Source organism: Dryobates pubescens, chromosome Z (genome assembly GCF_014839835.1).
Source record: "Dryobates pubescens isolate bDryPub1 chromosome Z, bDryPub1.pri, whole genome shotgun sequence".
Classification (NCBI taxonomy): Eukaryota; Metazoa; Chordata; class Aves; order Piciformes; family Picidae; genus Dryobates; species Dryobates pubescens.
Genome location: NC_071657.1, coordinates 113,569,918 through 113,588,897, shown reverse-complemented (window position 1 = coordinate 113,588,897; position 18,980 = coordinate 113,569,918). Strand labels below are relative to the sequence as shown.

At 48.2% G+C, this 18,980-nt stretch overlaps 1 protein-coding gene across 1 annotated transcript; it reads right to left on the bottom strand.

Annotated features, from left to right (window-relative positions):
• Positions 1-2,383: 2,383 nt before the first annotated feature.
• Positions 2,384-17,070, bottom strand: PHYH (phytanoyl-CoA 2-hydroxylase). The gene is made up of 9 exons (XM_009900269.2): positions 16,917-17,070; positions 12,571-12,626; positions 11,346-11,456; positions 11,073-11,238; positions 10,320-10,401; positions 8,247-8,428; positions 7,007-7,156; positions 4,301-4,432; positions 2,384-3,396 (listed from the first exon to the last, which is right to left on the bottom strand). Exons 1-9 carry the CDS (start codon positions 17,007-17,009, stop codon positions 3,343-3,345), a joined length of 1,026 nt encoding a protein of 341 aa, XP_009898571.1. The 5' UTR covers positions 17,010-17,070; the 3' UTR covers positions 2,384-3,342.
• Between the last annotated feature and the right edge of the window lie 1,910 nt (positions 17,071-18,980).

The window sequence follows — 18,980 nt, the reverse complement described above, 5'->3', positions numbered from 1 at the left end:
GTCCAGAGGAGCCCGTGGAGTCTCTGGTCCATACCAATACATTTCAGCCAATGCCTGGGAGTAGAAGCAGAGACCCAGTTCAAGTGTGCCCTGGAGCTCGGCTGGCTCTACACTGCTGCTGAAGCTGCCCAAATTCTGGGAACACAATGGAACAACTCCAAGCTTACAACAAAGAAGCGCAACTGCATGCCAGGCTGCATTAGGAAGGCAGCAGCCAGCAGGCCCAGGGCTGCAAGTCTGCTCTAACCCTACCAGTTGGTATGAATCATTAAATTGGATTAATTAATCCACTGCTGCTGTTAGCATGGCTGGTGAATCAAGACGGGTGGTGCTGAAGCTCTCTGAAATCATTAAGCAAAAGTGTACTGGAAAAAGAATGCCATTTTCAGAGCCATTACTGAACTGCAAACAGTGAATCGGCCCTGTCCCCAGCCAAATTGTCATCTAGCTGCAAGGTTGTTTCTTCAGCTGCAGAATGCTCTGTATGCATATCTAAAATGGGCAGGGAGATATTCAGCTCTTCTTCAGATAACCTACATCAGGCTTGGGTTTTGGACACAGCAAGTGTCAGGTTCTCAGGTACGGCTGAAATGTTGATTGAGAGCACCTTGCTCTGCTGCCACAAATTATCTTTTCTTTGCACTTTGAGGAGAAACTAAATCTGTAGCTTTTTCTCCCTCTGCACTAATCAGTTTAGGTTTAGTAACATAAGTCAGCTTAATTAAAACTTATCACCCTTCCATTGTAAATGCACTGCTAAAGAACCTCTCCTTTTGTCCATCATAACTCCCCAACAAGCTGGCCCTGCACTGCTAGTGGTGGCTTTGTTTTGTACCCAGAATGCCAGCTGCTGGAGACAGATGAATTTTGAGATAAGAATTTCCACTGGTGGGGCACAGGCTTTGGAAACCTGTGACTGTAGAGTATCTGCTGCCTGGGATGGGTGGGAACGGGCACAAGAAAGCACTTACGAGGTAGATCCCTCACACAGGAGGTCATATTTACATGGACTGATGAAGTATGTTTCGGACTCCAACCCGTGCTTAAATGCCCCATAAGGAAGTGCTTTAGATCCTTACTTTCCCAGAAACATGGTCCCATACCTATGACAATGTAGCTTTGCTGAGAAGGAGCCAAGAAGCCCTGCTGGGTCTGGCTCTGGCCAGGGTCATTTCAGAGGGCCAGGGATTAGAGTCCTTGGCAGTGCTAGGATGGAGCCAAGCTGGCCTAGCATAGAGTCAAAGGGAGTTCGCCTAAGCTTAATCCTCCTCAGGCTTTGGCGTATGCTCACCTTTATTGCAGAAAGGAGTGAGGACAAGTCTCCCATCAAGTGAGACAGCTGCTGAGTTTAGATGATCTGCAAGGTCCTTAATGGGTTTGTTCTACTGAAAAAGGAAATTTAAGCCTAAATCCACAGGAAGAGATGTGAACATTTTTAAAATACAAAGCCAACGTTCTTCCTTCTCCCATCCATAGCAAGAGAAGTTCAGTCTGGAAACTGGGAATCTTATGGACACCTGTAGCTGTTGTCTGTGCTCACAGCTCCATCTGCAGTCAGCTTAGCTACACCAAGAATGCCAGTTACGAGCGAGATGGGATTTTTGTGAGGACTAAGAATGTCCTAAGGAGAGCACAAGCTAGGCTGTGTGCCAGCGCTCAGCACAGGCAACGGAGAAGCATCCAGCTCACTGGACATCAGACGCTCAGGCCCATGCAGCAAGCGAAGACCAGGCTGAGAAGGTCCGAGCCTGGAGAGGCATCATGGCATAGCTCTCCAAGAGCAGGAATACAGCCAGGGTTATATATAGGACACTTGAAATTGCCCACTGAGCAGGGCTGAGCATATGTTCTAAAGTCTCTCCCTCATCAGACTTCCTGCACTGTGGTCAAATGAGAACTCTACCGCGATGGTTTGTCTGCCTTGAGGTTGGAACAGCCCAGATGCTTCACCCCAGCACCAAGAGTTTAAAATCAGCATAACAACTGTGCTCAAACCTCACCTCTTCTAGAAGACAAACAAGAAAACTCAGAGATGCTGCAGAAAGAGGAAGAGGCACAAACGCCTGCTCTGCATTATGCTGTCATGCATGAAATGACTGCAACAGCTTCAACTTGCAGCTACTTGTCAAGGCAGTCCTGTGGGATAAGGTCATGACTGTACCCTGATCTCCTGTCTCACCTGAGTGACCTGCCAAGCTGTTGGACAACAAAGCAGAAGGAGCCACAAGAGCCTATCAAGCACAGCCTCTGGAGCTGTTTTAGCACCTTCAGGTGGAAGGTGGAAGTAGAATGTAGCTGAGGATCATTGTTTTGTACTGCGGTATCAATGACACACCCAGCATCACAGTCTCTGAGCAGCAGAAATAATACAACACAGCCCTTGAATGCAGTTTTGCTCGGATTTAATCTGTATTTTTAAAAAAATAGATTCTGAAAGCCAAAGAACCTTTCAGAAAGCAAGGAAAAACAATGTGAAAGGCAAGACAGAGTGATATACACACCAGTGCATCCCAAGGAGCATCCCACCACCTCCCTGACCTGGCAGCACCAAAAGGCTCCCTTTCCCAGACCTGTCAGGCTCAGGGGAGGACTTTTTCACTTCACTTCACACAGCCTTGGATCAACTGGCTCAAGGCCAATGGGAGGCTGATTTGTTGGCCCAGCAGCTCCCAACCCTGCCAGCCAAGTATTTCACTTGTACCATGCTGCTTGGTAAAATACATTGCCACACCATGTCATGTTTGAGGAACACTACTAGCAACCATGTTCCAGCCCATCAGTCCCTTTTTCGTATATCAGTGGTTGTTCCTTCACCTTTACCCAGTTCTTTAAACCACTGATTCTGTTGGAACCAATATCCTCATCCTCTCAGCTGTACTAACTTCCCATGTGAGTTCTTACTGAGAGCTTGCATGAAACTCTTGATTAATTTGATTTCTTTTGCATAGAAAAAGACGTTGGAAACGTTAAAAACCACACCCTTACATGAATTCTTGCATAAAATCTTATGTTAAAATAGCATTGTTCCAAAGATAGGTCATGAGGAACTTTGAAAAAGCAAGAATGAAAACATGAAGAAAGTGAAGATGTTCTTTCAAGACCTTAATTCAGTTGTCTAAGATAACCACAGCAAACTTCTCTTTTCTAGGCTAGATTTTCTTTGACATCCATCAGCTGTTCAACCTCAGTGTAATTATTTTATATTAGCATAAAATGATTTTGCAGTGCAGCATTTGGCTAAGTTACCAATACAGAGGTCAACAAAGCACAGGGTCTGTGCTCTCCAACCAGAGAAGCTCATTCTCAGGCAGTTGTTTTTCATTCTGCTCATCAGAGGTTGTTCTACAGGTTAATCCTTTCCCCTTGCACAAGCCGCGCTCGGAAGCTCCAAATATCCTGCAAAACAAAAATGAGGCAAAAGAAAAGCTTTGAGGGCCAGCAAAAACGGTGAGCAAGATTGTTTCCATCTCTGTAAGCTGCAGAGCATTCTCAGCCTAGCTACAGACCCATAAAACCATACCAACACTTTCACTGAGTGTTGTTTCAAATCCCAAGCATCAGAACAAAAATACAGCCCAAGTGAAGGAGAGGTGCACCCTCCACCCCCAGGAGACAGATTGTTTGCAGGTGTTAACACAGATGGTGAGATGCCCGTGGTTCAGTTCTGGAAGAGGGCAGAAGGCAAAACATGAGCAGCACAGAGAACATTGTGCAATCCAAACACAACTGCAAAAAGCTCTGGTTCAGACACACTCCCCACAACAAACTGAACTGCGAAGGGCAAAGCTTGCATACACTTCTCCCTGTTCCTGTGTTGCCATATTAGCCCTCTCCACTACTACACAGTCTGGACCCCCTGGTGTAAAGTGCATGTGAATAGCCTCAGAGCTGATCCACCAAGACAGGAGAATCCATGGCTCCTTCTCAAGCTTACTTATGCTACAACACCAACCACAAAATGAAGTTCTTACCTAATCCGCATGAGCTCAGCTAGCACTGAATGGGATCACAGCATGTTCAAAAGACACATTTTGACAAACAAAGCTGGAGGAGGAAGCTCTAGAGCTCAGAGGAACTGTCCAGCATAGCAAGAAGCAGCCTTAAGAGCAAAATGCCTTCAAGAGGCCTGCTGGTCATGTTCTGAACATCAGGTTCTTTACTCTGCCAAGCACCTCTGCTTGGCACAGCTTGATCTGCTGAACTGAGCACAGCTAAAAGCACAAATCTGTCATGAGAGGAACTTAGGACAGGGAACTTAGCTGGATTGTCACAAGGAACATACAGCTCCACATGGTCTTACCTTGAGTTTCACAGAAGTCGTGTCGTATTTCTTTTGAACCATTTCAACCAATTCTTTTTCCAGGTGCTCCTGTGTTGTGTTCTTGACATCAATGTAGTAGCACTCTGAGCTGGCAAAGTGACAGCTTATACTCTGTGAGAAAGCAGGACATCACTTGCTACCATTACAAGGGAAAAACCACCTTGTGACCGTGGACACTCCACCCCTTCCTTACAGATCATGTCAGTTAAGTCCTTCCTCCTTTCCACTCCAGCTCTCCTGAGAATGTCCCCTTGTTTAAATACTCTTCCTAGAGAAATACTCTTGCGTGCTGATGTGTTCCTCTTCCTTCACTCCTCTGCCAGACACTCCAGCTAGAACTGTACTTGATTTCAGAATACCAGCTGGTAGAGCGGGAAAGTCAGGGCTGGAGCATAACTCTGTGTTCAGTGTAAGTTCTTACTTCCTGCACCCAGAGAGTCTCATCAAACCACTCATTTTGTGATTGGTTCTCGCTTAAGCAGAGTCTAGAGGCAATAAACAGAAACGCCTCACAAGAAAAGCTGTTCACTCACAAGCTACGCCAAGCTGCAACGAGATCATGCCAGCTCTCAAAGGGTCCTGGTCCATAATCTGGCTCAGAGAGCTCCAGAAAGTTCATTGATTCACCCCCAAGACAAACATTAAGATTTGGCACAGTTAGAGGAATCTCTTGTGTTTCTGTGGGATATTAAACTCAACTGTTACCCCACTAACCAGGCAAGAGCCAGCAAATGAGACACCCAGCACTTGTCCTCTCTGCTGTCAGGATTGCAGGACGAAGGAATTACATACCAGTTAGTGCTACTGAGGCTGAAAGAACAAGCCAGACAGTAACTGATGGAGGCAAAACAGAATAAAAATAGAGCAGCCTGTGTTGCAGTGCAAGAGGGGAAATCCCTGCACTGCTATTAGTGGCTATGCTGGAAGCTACAATTCCCTCACGTGCCTGGGTGAATCCACTGCTGAGAAAGGATCAGGCCTCCACAGGCAGCCACTTTTATCTGTTTCAGTTACCATGATACAAAAAAACCAGATGATGTGTAGTCAGCTCTTTAATAGAAAAAAATGGCCATATTGGTATATAAATAAATATTATTTATTGGATGATAGAGGCTCCTACTATCCAGAGATGAGATACATAGAATACACAGAATACATAGAATAAACCAGGTTGGAAGAGACCTTCAAGATCATTGCATCCAACCCATCAACCTATCCAACACCACCTAAACAACTAACCCATGGCACCAAGCGCCCCATCAAGTCTTCTCCTGAAAACCTCCAATGACGGCGACTCCACCACCTCCCCAGGCAGCCCATTCCAATGGGCAATCACTCTCTGTATAGAACTTTTTCCTAACATCCAACCTGAACCTCCCCTGGTGCAGCCTGAGACTGTGTCCTCTTGTTCTGGTACTGGCTGCCTGGGAGAAGAGACCAACATCCGTCTCTCTACAACCTCCCTTCAGGTAGTTGTAGAGAGCAATAAGGTCACCCCTGAGTCTCCTCCAGGCTAAGCAACCCCAGCTCCCTCAGCCTCTCCTCATAGGGCTTGTGTTCCAAACCCCTCACCAACTTTGTTGCTCTTCTCTGGACTCGTTCCAGCAAGTCAACATCCTTCCTAAACTGAGGGGCCCAGAACTGGACACAGTACTCGAGGTGCGGCCTAACCAGTGCAGTGTACAGGGGCAGAATGACCTCCCTGCTCCTGCTGGCCACACTGTTCCTGATGCAGGCCAGGATGCCATTGGCCCTCTTGGCTGCCTGGGCACACTGCAGGCTTATGTTCAGTCTACCGTCGACCAGCACCCCCAGGTCCCTCTCAGCCTGGCTGCTCTCCAGCCACTCTGACCCCAGCCTGTAGCTCTGCATGGGGTTGCTGTGGCCAATGTGCAGAACCCGGCACTTGGATGTGTTAAATCTCATGCCGTTGGACTCTGCCCATCTGCCCAGCCTGTCGAGGTCCCTCTGCAGAGCCTCTCTAACCTCCAGCAGATCAACTCCTGCCCCCAGCTTGGTGTCGTCAGCAAATTTACTGATGATGGACTCGATGCCCTCGTCCAGATCATCAATAAAGATGTTAAAGAGCAAGGGGCCCAGCACTGATCCCTGGGGCACACCACTGGTGACTGGCTGCCAGCCGGATGTGGCACCATTCACCACCACTCTCTGGGCTCGGCCCTCCAGCCAGTTCCTAACCCAATGCAGTGTGCTCCCATCCAAGCCATGGGCTGACAGCTTGGCCAGGAGTTTGCTATGGGGAACGGTGAAAGGGAGCTACTGGAAAAGCAAGTACAGCCAGCCAGACTTCAAACATGGATGCAGTACTTAATTTCTACTGCTGTTCTGTTTTCCTCAAGCAGCCCCACAGCATAGAATCATAGAACTGATTTAGCTAGAAAAGACCTCTATGATCACCGAGTCCAACCATCAAGCTAAGACTACCATCATCAGTAAACCATGTCCCCAAGTGCTATGTCCACACATTTCTTGAAAAGCTCCAGGGATGGTGACTCAACCCCCTCACTGGGCAACCTATTCCAATGCTTTCCATTTAAACTTTCCATGACTTTTGCAATCCGTTTGTTTGAGTCGTTATTTCTGCCCGTGGTGGGCAGGGGGTCTGCCTCAAACCATCACAATCAGCTTTAAAAAACTAAGAATATCAGAAGGGATGTTTCCTACCTTTCGGAAGCCCGATGTCTTGTTTATCCCAGAGCCATGAATGAGAAGGGGATGGAAGAACACTGTGTCTCCCTTCTCCATGACAAGGTGAACCTTGGGAATTGTCTCATCCTCATCAAGCAACCCATGGAAAAGTTTGTTGGTTTTACCCTAGAAAAGAAGTCCGAGTTGAAATCACTTGGATGAAAGTACAGCCAATGCCAGTTCTCAGTGTGAGGGACAGCTACTGATCTGCTCCCCTCTGGACTGGGCAGTGTGTTCAGTATGCTCAGATAAGAGCCTGCCCACTTGCCTACGAGTCATAGAATCATAGAATCAATAAGGTTGGAAAAGACCTCAAAGATCATCAAGTCCAACCTGTCACCCAACACCTCATGACTACTGGCTTCAAGTGCCACGTCCCATCTTCCTACTTCAAGCCTCAGGTACAGAAAAAAATACTTTTCTCTGCTTTCTGAAGCTGGACTCAGACAATCAAGAACATTCCTCTGCTGGAGAGAACAGAAAAGAGCACTGGGGAATCCCACAAGTAAGGCCTGATGCTACCACTGGGGTCCCACCTTCTGCTCCCAGTATAACCATCACCAATGCCAGGCCAGGTCAGGAAACATCTATTCTTAAGAAAAAGACACTGCCTGATACTTCATCTCATTCAGTGCTTACTACCAAACTTCTCTTTGGGACTGCACACATGCTCACCAGGCTGGAACAGGACAGAGTCCTCAGACTTAGCAAGGGCAGTGGAAAACGATCAGATAAGTTTATGATGTCTCAAGCTGTGCCAGGAGAGGTTTAGACTCGAAGTGAGGAGAAAGTTCTTCACTAAGCGAGTCATTTGTCATTGGAATGGGCTGCCCAGGGAGGTGGTGGAGTCGCCATCCCTGGAGGTGTTCAAGGGGAGATTGGACGTGGCACTTGGTGCCATGGTCTAGTCGTGAGGTCTGATTGGACAGGTTGGACTTGATGATCCTTGGGGTCTCTTCCAACCTTAGTTATACTGTGATACTGTGATACTGTGATGTAATGCCACGAAGGTGGGAACAGAGGCAAATCTACCCAGGTTACATGGAGCGAGGGCAACCAAAGTTAACAAGTCAGCGTTCAGTGTTCGCATGAAGAGCAAACCCAGCACTGGAAACCTTAGCTATAACCTGCAGATCATCCCTTCATGGTGAGCCCTCCCTAGCCAAAATGTGGTTCCCTCATGCATGCCCGTTCCCAGCTCCTCATGATGCTCTACCTCCCACTTTGGGTAGTCATGAGGCTTCAGAGTCTCCTTGTGTGTCCCTGGCTGCACAACGAGGCACCCGTTGCTCTCGTCAGCCGTCTCCATAGCAGTCCAGGAGCACACGATGAGGTCCGCGGGCCGGAAGGGGAAATAGTGCAAGTCCTGATGCATGGGGTGGAGAAAGGTCTGCTTATCTGCAACACATTCAAAACCATCAACCTCATCAAATGTGACACAGGGTTTTCCTTCCTCTTAAACCATTGCACTTGTACCATGTCTCAGGAGGTGCTGCTTGCCACTGGACAGATTTTAGATACTCAGTATCTGCTCCAGCCCACTACTGCCTTGGAAGACAAATGGGTTAGCTTATACTCCATCCCAAGATGGGCCAAAAAACACAGTGGTGGCTCTTGGGTCAGCAATGGCATATGGGGACAGTGAATTCCAGCAGGCTGCTTAGCTGTGCAGTCTCACCCAAGACTCCTACTGCTGGCCTTCACCATCAACAAACCCCTGCCAAGTTTTCACCACGCTCTGGCTGCTCTCCAGTTTTGTGAACTTTAACCAGAACAGTGTTGCACAAATCTGTCCCAGAACAGACTTTCAAACAGCCATGCTGTAGTCACTTGATCTACTGCTGTGTTGCAAACAGAATCAACCCTCTCTGTGCTACACCCAAGGTGTTTATTCAGCCTTCTTAAAAAATATATATAAATAAATCACAATTTATGGACTGCAGCCTCCTCAGTGCTCTTAGCCTTCACCTTAGAGGCTTTTTTCCATGAAGTCTAAACAAAAATACGTATTTCTGATGTTTTGTTTGTTACTTCTTTTTCCACCATGGAAATGTAAACATCATCCACACCAAACCAGCCACTTTTTATGATATACGAAGGCTTTTCTTGCCATTCAGTTTGCTCCTCAAATCAATGGAGTTAGGATGTTTCCACTTGCCTCATTTGCCATATTATTTAGATTTTGGGGAACCTCAAAAACCCTCCTGAGATGTGCAGATGTCCTCAGAAATATTCAATCTCCATTAAAGTGGAGCCTGCAAATATGGAGCAGCTTCCCATTTCTTGTCCATTACTGGTTTGGTTTTACTTCAAAAAAGATCTCCTGTTGAATTTCCAAACCAGAATGGCACAGCCTTCTGTGGAGTAATTAAGATGACAAATGGAGACAACCAGAAGAAACTCAGTGTTTTAATACCTCCATGAATTACCTATCTGCTCAGGAGCTACACACCTGAGAATAAGAAACACAGTTCAGGTGCCCACTTTGCTAAACCAAAACAGCTTCTGCAGAGTCAAAGATATTTTGAGTAATGGTAATATGGTTAACCTGGTTCTCTTCCTCTCTCCTTGCCCATCTGCCCTTCCAGCAGCAGAAGCCAAAGCCAGGCTTCCAGGTCCTTCTTTTGGCACCTATTCAATTATCTTCATATCAAAGTACTGGACACATAACTGTCAGTGAGATCAGGAGCATATGAACTCCAAGTGAAGGATGAGCTCTGTGTTTACTGCCTTTTACCAGGGCCTGAGGAAGGAGACATTTGCAATACATGTGAAAAACTGAGCTTAAAAAGCACCTCCTCTTTTAAACCTCAAGCCTCTAAGCAAGTAGCTGGCCGAATAGGGAGCTTACTTGCCTGCTTGGAACACATGGGTGCTGCAGCCAGGTCAGCCACTATCTTTAGCAAACAAGCGTCCACTGAATGTCGAAAGACAAGAAATGTTATCTCACTAAGCCAAGGTGACAAACAACAACAAGCTATTACCAAAGTGGCCTCATAAATTTTCACAGTTGTTCTTTACAGTGAGGGTGGTGAGACACTAGTACAAGTTGCCCAGTGAGGTTGTGGATGCCCCCTCCCTGGAGGTGTTCAAGGCCAGGTTGGATGGGGCCTTGAGCAACCTGGTCTAGTGGAAGGTGTCATTGCCCATGGCAGGGGGTTTGGAACTACATGGTCTTTAAGGTCCCTTCCAACCCAAGCCATTCTATGATTTTAAGTTTGTTTCTGGCCAGATGGACAGCATATGCACAACAGTCTCTCTAGTTATCGCTTATCCAAGTTTTCCTTACCAGAATCTGGAAGTTTATTTATCAGCATGGTGTGCATTGCCATGATGTTTGGCCCTGTGAAGCACTCAACATATTTGAGGACCTACAGGGAAGAAAGCATGGTAAGAATACTAGAAACATGAAAGACAAGAGGAAAGATTGCTGAGGAAGGACTGGGACCTGGATGTTTAGCTCAGGACTAGGATAGAGGGGGAAGACATTGGGATGGAAGGATGCAGGACAGGAGGCGGGATCTGGCATGGCACACAAACAGGCATGGTGGCAGGAATCCATGAAAGGAGATGGTGCAGCAGGCTGCTGGGTGGGGTTGAAAAGATTGGGAGGGTCCTAATTTCACAAGGCTATGGCTCTCTGTCACAGCAGGAATATTGGCTACACAGCTGGACCTGCCCAGACAGCAGATGTTTTGCCTGGATAAAAGACATTCAAAAAATGCTGCTCGTGTCCAGTCATCCTGGCATGGTTTGTGATAGTTGCATTCCTGACTGGCTCCACATCACAAGAGGAGGAGCAGTGCTTTAAATATTCTGGCCTGACCATCATCCATCTCATGTTCATGCAGAACACTCTTAAAAGATGGCTTGTATTCCTTCCTTGCATATGTACTTACGGGAGTGCAATACAGGGGCTCTAAGGGATAAAGGGCACAGCTTCAGCAGAACCAAAGAAAGCTTCTTTACACTAGCATTAAAACATAGATACACTCTATACAGACTCTTCCACCACCCTCCTCTTTTTTGCTGTTCATCTTACCTCTGGCAGAGTACAGTATCTGAACAGCTCTTTGTCTTCCTGGAAGTCCTGCACTTTATTAACAACTTTTTCAGACTGACCATACTGGGATCTCAGGGACTCGTTTTTCATAATCATAGCTCCTGGTGGCTTCACCTCTCTTCTACAGATCCTCACAAATTCCTTCCTGCAAAGCAGAGAGAAATCTGTGTTGAGAGAGTCCAGCTACCCAGAGCTTCCTCAGAATGCTGCTACTCACAGGGCCCTCCAGCACTTTAGGTAAGTGCCTCACACCTGAAGCGTTCAATGTCTTCATCAGAAACAAGCTTCTTGATGAGCAGATACCCATTGTCTTCATAGAACTGCCTTTGTTCCATGGTGAGGACATCATTGTCCAGGGTGTAGCTGAGACACAGAGAAGAAACACATTAGTAAGGCTGGGCAGAACAACTGGAGCAGCATCAGTGAGACCTGGCCGGAAGAGGAGGGTGTCAGCAGCTGTTGGGGAGAATCAGTGAGAAACCCTCACCACTTGCATGCCCACCTCAGCTCTGAAGGCATGCAGCATCTCCTGTGTCTCAGTTGAGCCAGCACAGTGGCCATGGCCATGAACCATTTCTGCCCACAGCCACCCATTACTTATATGACAGAACTCAAAGCATCTCCCTCATGCCCTCCCGAAGTGGAGAAGTGAGCAGGAAAGCTGGGACTGGTCCTCAGCAGCTTTAGTCTCAACAGAGACACTGAAGCAGACAGAACAGCTCTGCAGTAAGGTTATCCCTCAGATGTGTTCAAGGTGCATAGTTAAGCTTTTTCTATTAAACTGCAGCTGAACAAAGGGGAATTGCCTACCAAAATGGAAAACAACACAGTATCTAGTGATCAAAAGAGGTGGTTCTTCCCCTTTACTCTGCTCTTTTGAGACCCCACCCTGAATACTGCAACTAGTTCTGGTGTCCTCATCATAAGAAGGAAACAGGTGGTGACATAAGTCCAGAGGAGGGCCACAAAGATGATCCAAAGGCTGAAACACCTCTGCTATGAAATAGGCTGAGAGAGCTGGGCTTGTTCAGCCTAGAGAAAACTCTGGGGGTACTTTAGGTCTGTCTTCCAACAGCCTACAGGAAGGCTGGAGGGGGACTTTTCCTAAGGTTGTCTAGTGACAGGAAAAGGAGGAATGGTTTTAAGCTAAGGGAAATGAGGTTTAGACTAGATCTTATGAAGAAATTCTTCAGTATGAGGGTGGTGAGACTCTGGAATAGGCTGCCCAGGGAGGTTGGGGATGCTTCTTCCCTGGAGGTGTTCAAGGCCAGGCTGGATGAGGCCTTGAGCACCTGAGTCTAGTTGAGAGGCATCCCTGCCCATGTTGGGGAGCTTGGAGTAGATGACCGCTAAGGCCCCTTCCAAATTAAGCTGTTCTATAACTGTATGATCAATACATGTGCTAGGGTAGAAAAAAGGACAGAATCCTGCAGGTTATTTCTTTTCTATCTCTGCAAAGAAAGAATAAACAGCTTACCGAAACTGCCGTGGATGAGCAGCAGCACTAACTTGGGCTGAAGTGCAAACACTTGTCTGGGGTGGAAATTAAGGAATACACACTCATGCAGAATAGAGCAGAACTACCTATACATGTGTCTGGAATCCTACAGCATGGTTCATCTTAAAGAAAAGTGCTGTGCTGGACATTCAGTTCATGGTCTTGTTTATTTTGCTCCTAAAAAAAAAGTAATCAATCTTTCCCACCTTCAGAGCAGCACGACTGGCAGAGAAGCATAAAGCACCAGCTCAGGACAGCCTTGTCCACACATACAGAAAAATCTGTACAAAATTCCAGTGCAAATGGGGCTCTTGGCCATTCAGGCTCTAAATGTCCAAACAGCTCGTGGAGACACAGGCACTGGTTGAACCTCCAGCTGTCATGCCCTCCCCAGCACACCTCCACCTCTCAGAACAGCGGGGCAGCACACAAGCGCTGGAGCAAATTTGAACACCTTCCTCCCAAGCTTTGCAACACCTCTTAGTGGGTTTGCTTCTGCCACCTTGCACTGCTGGTGCACTGAACACAAGAAGTACACAGGCTGGGAAGGAGCTGCCACCTCCAGCAACTCATTTTGGTGAAGACATGGAGTATTAAACATTTCCCTTCCTCTCATACACACCCTTGTAGGAAAAACAAATTCACAGGCACGTTAGATAACCAAGCAGGCAATATAATGCATGTGACCGCTGAGATGGAAACACTTTTGGAAAGGCCAAATCTCTCATATGCTGATCCTTTAAAGCAACTACAAGAGGAAACTGGGTATCAACAAGATGGTAATAAACTCTCTATTATGCAAGCATAAATACAGACTGGGAGGAAAATGGCTTCAAGGAAGTCTTGAGGACTTGGGGGTATCAGTTGATGATATGAGCCAGCAATGTGTGATTGCAACTCAGAAGGCAATTGTGTGTTGGGCTGCATCAAAAGCAGTGTGACCAGCAGGATGAGGGAGGTGATTCTTACCCCCTTACTCTGCTCTTGTGAGTACTGCATCCAGTTCTGGTGCACTCAGCACAAGAAAGACAAAGAACTGCTGGAGCAGGACCAGAGGAGGGCCACGAAGATGATAGAATAGAATAGAATAGAATAGAATAGAATAGAATAGAATAGAATAGAATAGAATAGAATAGAATAGAATAGGACTAAACCAGGTTGGAAGAGACTTTCGAGATCATCATGTCCAACCTATCATCCAACACTACCCAATCAACTAAACCATACAACCAAGCATCCTGTCAAGCCTCGCCCTGAACACCCCCAGCGACAGCGACCCCACCACCTCCTCAGGCAGCCCATTCCAATGGGCAATCACTCTCTCTGTGTAAAACTTCCTCCTAACCTCTAGCCTAAACCTCCCCTGACGCAGCCTGAGACTGTGCCCTCTTGTTCTGGTACTGGTTGCCTGGGAGAAGAGACCAACCTCTGCCTCACTACAACCCCCCTTCAGGTAGTTGTAGAGAGCAGTAAGGTCACCCCTGAGTCTCCTCCTCCCCAGGCTAAGCAACCCCAGCTCCCTCAATCTCTCCTCATAGGGCTTGTGCTCCAAGCCCCTCACCAACCTTGTTGCCCTTTTCTGGACACACTCCAGCAAGTCAACATCCTTCCTAAACTGAGGGGCCCAGAACTGGACACAGTACTCGAGGTGCGGCCTAACCAGTGCAGTGTACAGGGGCAGAATGACCTCCCTGCTCCTGCTGGCCACACTGTTCCTGATGCAGGCCAGGATGCCATTGGCCCTCTTGGCTGCCTGGGCACACCGCAAGGTCATGTTAAGCCTACCATCAACCAGCACCCCCAGGTCCCTCTCTGCCTGGCTGCTCTCCAGTCACTCTGACCCCAGCCTGTAACACTGCCTGGGGTTGTTGTGGCCAATGTGCAGAACCCGGCACTTGAATGTGTTAAATCTCATGCCGTTGGACTCTGCCCATCTGCCCAGCCTGTCGAGGTCCCTCTGCAGAGCCTCTCTAACCTCCAGCAGATCAACTCCTGCCCCCAGCTTGGTGTCATCAGCAAATTTACTGATGATGGACTCGATGCCCTCATCCAGATCATCAATAAAGATGTTAAAGAGCATGGGGCCCAGCACTGATCCTTGGGGCACACCACTGGTGACTGGCTGCCAGCTGGATGTGGCACCATTCACCACCACTCTCTGGGCTCGGCCCTCCAGCCAGTTCCTAACCCATCGCAGTGTGCTCCCATCCAAGCCACGGGCTGACAGCTTGGCCAGGAGTTTGCTGTGGGGGATGGTGTCAAAGGCCTTGCTGAGGTCCAGGTAGACTACATCCACAGCCTTCCCCACATCCACCAGGCGGTCACCTGATCATAGAAGGAGATCAGGTTGGTCAGGCAGGACCTGCCCTTCCTAAACCCATGCTGGCTGGGCCTGATCCCTTGGCCATCCTATAAGTGCTGTGTGATCAGAGGGCTGAACCACCTTCCCAATGGGGACAGGATGAGAGAGTTGAGGCTGTTCAGCCTAGAGAAGAGAAGGCTCTGGGGAGACTTTAGAGCAGTCTTCTAGTACCCGAAGGGGGCTTATAAGAAAGTGGGGGCTGAACTTTTTACAAAGGCTTGTAGTGATAGGATGAGGCAGAATGGTTTAAGATGGAAGTGGGTAGATTTAGACTATATATTAGGAAGAAATTCTGTGAAGTGAGGGTGGTGAGACACCGCAATGGGTTACCCAGAGTAGTTGTGGGTGACCCCTCCCTGGAACTGTTCAAGGCCAGGTGGGACAGGGCCTTGAGCAACCTGGTCTAGTGAAAGGTGCCCCTGTCCATGGCAGGGGAGCTGGAACTAGATGATCTTTAAGCTCTCTTCCAACTCAAACCATTCCATGATTCTAAGTTCAGTTTTACACAGAGAAGATCAGAATGATCTCTTTTCCAGGCTAGGAAGGCTGGACGCCTAGGTGAGCTTATAGAAGGCAGCTAACCCCTGGTGCAGAGCTTACTAAGCAAAGAGAGGTGGCTGTACACATCTGTACCCCAACAGGGCGGTGCAGAGACCCCCACAGGCTTCAGGAGGTTGTCACATTTTGTGCCTCTGCCAGTGACTGGTATTGCTGTCAAGATGTTTCTCCTTTTGTAAAAGCAGAGGCATTTCCTGGGAGAAAAACTGACTGTCCTACACAAATCACAAATGCCAGAGATTAAAACAGCACCAGTGCACTGACACTGCGTGCATCGAACACAGCTGCTCCTATTCAATTCTGCCATTTGCATTATCCATGCACCTTTTTTTGCTTTAGTCCAGCTTAGTCACACTTTTGACCAAAGTCAATCAGGATCATTGTTGCTGGTGTGCAGCACCTGTCCTTACATACTCTCTTTTCAACCAGGGTGCTTTTCCCAGCACATATTCCCAGTTTGGTGTTACTACCTGCACCTTTGTCTTATGGCAGTCTGAGTCCGCTACTATCTATCTGTCTTCATATTTTCATGCATCCAAAGACTCCTACATCCATCACATCATCTTCACCAATTTATTGTAATTCAGAGGTAACCTGCCACCACTCACAATCAGCAACATCTCAAAAAAAATTATTAATTTTTTTTTTAAGGAAGATTTACAGCAGCAGCTTTACAAATCCAACCAGCAAGCAATCTTCATTTCACTTTTGGGATAGGCTAATGTGAAAACTTCAGTCCTGGTTTCCTTTGTCTGATCTGTCTGGCAGCCTCCAACATTTCCACCTCATCTCCTACTCACAGCCCACTTTTAAAGCTTTCCCTGCTGCTGTCAGGTCTATGCCTCTCAACAAAATCCAATACTTGCTGTGCAACTGCTAAGCCTTGCAGAGTTTAGCACCCCCGAACTTAGAAATCTGTAGGACAATTTTCTGCAGGTAACCTCCCTGCTCAGTGCCGGGGCAGATGTGCCATGTGGGGCGGGCAGGAGCCGGGCAGCACATCAGATGCACATGCCAGCACCCAACAGGTTGCAGGACTGAAGCTCAGGGAGAAAGCACCAGGCAGCAAGAGGTTTTCAGGGTGGGGCGGCTGCTGACCTCAAAACATCGGTCAGGGGAAACGCTCCCATGCAGCTAATGGGCTGCATGGGGCACGACCCCCCTGCACGTCACTCCCCTGTAACTAGGGCAGAAGGCAGGGACCTTCCCTACGTGTCCTTTCCGGACACGAAGTCCTTGTGGGGGAAAGCACCGCGGATCCCCTCCTTGGCACCTGGGCACACGCAAGCACCCAGGGTGCGGGGAGCGATGGGCAAAGTTCGCTGGGGTGCACGAAGAAGAGTCCCGAGCTCAATGGAGCCAACATCCCGCTCCCCCCGCCCCGATCCCTTAACGGAAAGGATACCGGCGCAGGGGCTGCTCCCAGTCGTGGAGAGAGGTGCCGGAGGATGGTGTCCAGCCGAGTCGCCGGCCCTGACCGCTTCCCGACCAGCTCCATCACGCCCGGGCAGCCCTACGGCTCCGTCCTCAGCCCAATCCCTCGCACAGCCGGGAGGAGCCAGGTCCCGCTGGCGTACGCAACTTCCCTCAGCCGCTGCACATGCGCCTGCGGCTGTGCATGCTCGGAGAGGCTGCAGGAGCCTGGGACTGACAGATGGGAGGGATTGCCGGAGGCTGGGGCGGACGTGGAGAAAGGTCAGCACGTCCTCCCACTTCCCATATTTTTCTCCTTCCCTGCCAGCACTTGTGAGCTGCTAGGATTTCATCAGCCCTATGCAGAGAGCAGCACTTGGTGTTCGGTCACAGACTACGGTCAAGGCCAGCGCGCTATTTTCTGTCTCCTGCCTCTATGGAGACTGTCACAGCTTGCCTCATTCCTCCACGAATCAGCTTGGAGAGATTTTTAGGGCCCCACCGTCACCCTGATGTGGTGGGAGCATGTTTTCCAAGGACCTCACTTGCACTGACAGACCTGGGATGTCTGCAGACTGTGTCACATCCACACCTGAGGTAGGGCATTGTGCTGGGTGGCCTTTCTTGCCAGCCTTTTGGGATCTGGTGCTTTTTCCAGAAAGGGAAGAGAAGGAACAAAATTAGTTGTAGTGTAGCACCTGGAGAGAAGGGGGAGAGAAGGGGGCGGAGGGGAAGCCCAAATGGGAAAATCTGAGGTAGAGGGAGGGAAAGAAGCATAAAAAATAGGCAACTGCAAATCGAGGTTGCAAAAAGTAAGTTGTAGAGGTTTCGTATACCTTTGAAGCTTGAAAGGGGCATATACACTGTGAACATAACACTGCCCTTAGCACACTCTCATCTGCCTTAGCTAACACCGTGAGTGCATCAAGGGACACATTTCAGAAGAACATTAAGGGACTGAAAATGGCCTCATAATTAAGACCTGCAGCAAAGTTCAGATGATTTGAATCGTCTTTGCATAGGGTCTCTCTTGCCACCACACGGCAGAGCCTCACCCTTTCTGCAAAGTGGAGTTCAGGCCCCCTTGCCGTGGTTCAGACTTCCTTGTGCCATTGGTGTGACAGCCAGTTCATTCTTCAGGCCCTACTTAGTGAAGCAGATGATGCTGGAAGGTGGGACTTATCACTGACCAGGATGGAGCAGAGAGGTGAGACAGGAGTAAGAGCTCTGAGAAAGGTGAAGGTAGGAGGAAGGCAGTTTGCTGGCTGCTTTCTCACTTATTCTCCCAGCAGATGAATTTGGGGATGGGGATGAGAGAGCCAGGAGAGAAGAGAGGAGAGGTAAATTGAGGGGAGCAAACCCAGTAACAGATACATGTAATATTATAAACTGTATAGCAGCATGAGGTCTGGAGGGAAATTATGCTAAAGATTGATATTATTTTGCTATTTATTTGCTAACCAAACAGATCCTCACACCACCTGCCAGTTTGTTCATGGGCAATCCAGCCAGGCTCTGCTCCCAAAGATGCACCATCGAGAGTAAGTCCACGGTTGTTCCAGGCAGTCTCATGATGATAAGGTGTGCACCAAAGCTCTGCATTACAGCTACTTCAGGAAGCTTAACTGCATTTTGCAATGGATTGTCCTGCAATCCAAGGTGACATAGATTCAGCTGTCAATATACTAAGCTTCCTGTTAGTGCTACAGATAGCCAGAAGTCATAGCATGGATAGGAAGTGCTTCTGAACTTAACCTGTATCCTAAAAGCTTTAAAACTCAGTGGCAAAATTCCCAAGGACTAAAGTAAAGATATAGCAGAGCAGGTTTAGGTGGACCAAGCTGCATTCCTGTTTATGGCTCTTGTGGTAAGCAGTTCCATATATGCTTGGTGGAGTCACTCCCTTTGGGAGCTATGACAAAACACAGGCTGCTGTGTCTCACAAAAGTGGGACAGACAAGGTTAGATACCCCAAAAAACCCCACCTCTCAAATCAACTTCGTGCAGAGAGGCAAGTGTACAGGCACTGAGAAGGGACAACTGACAAGCAGCAGTG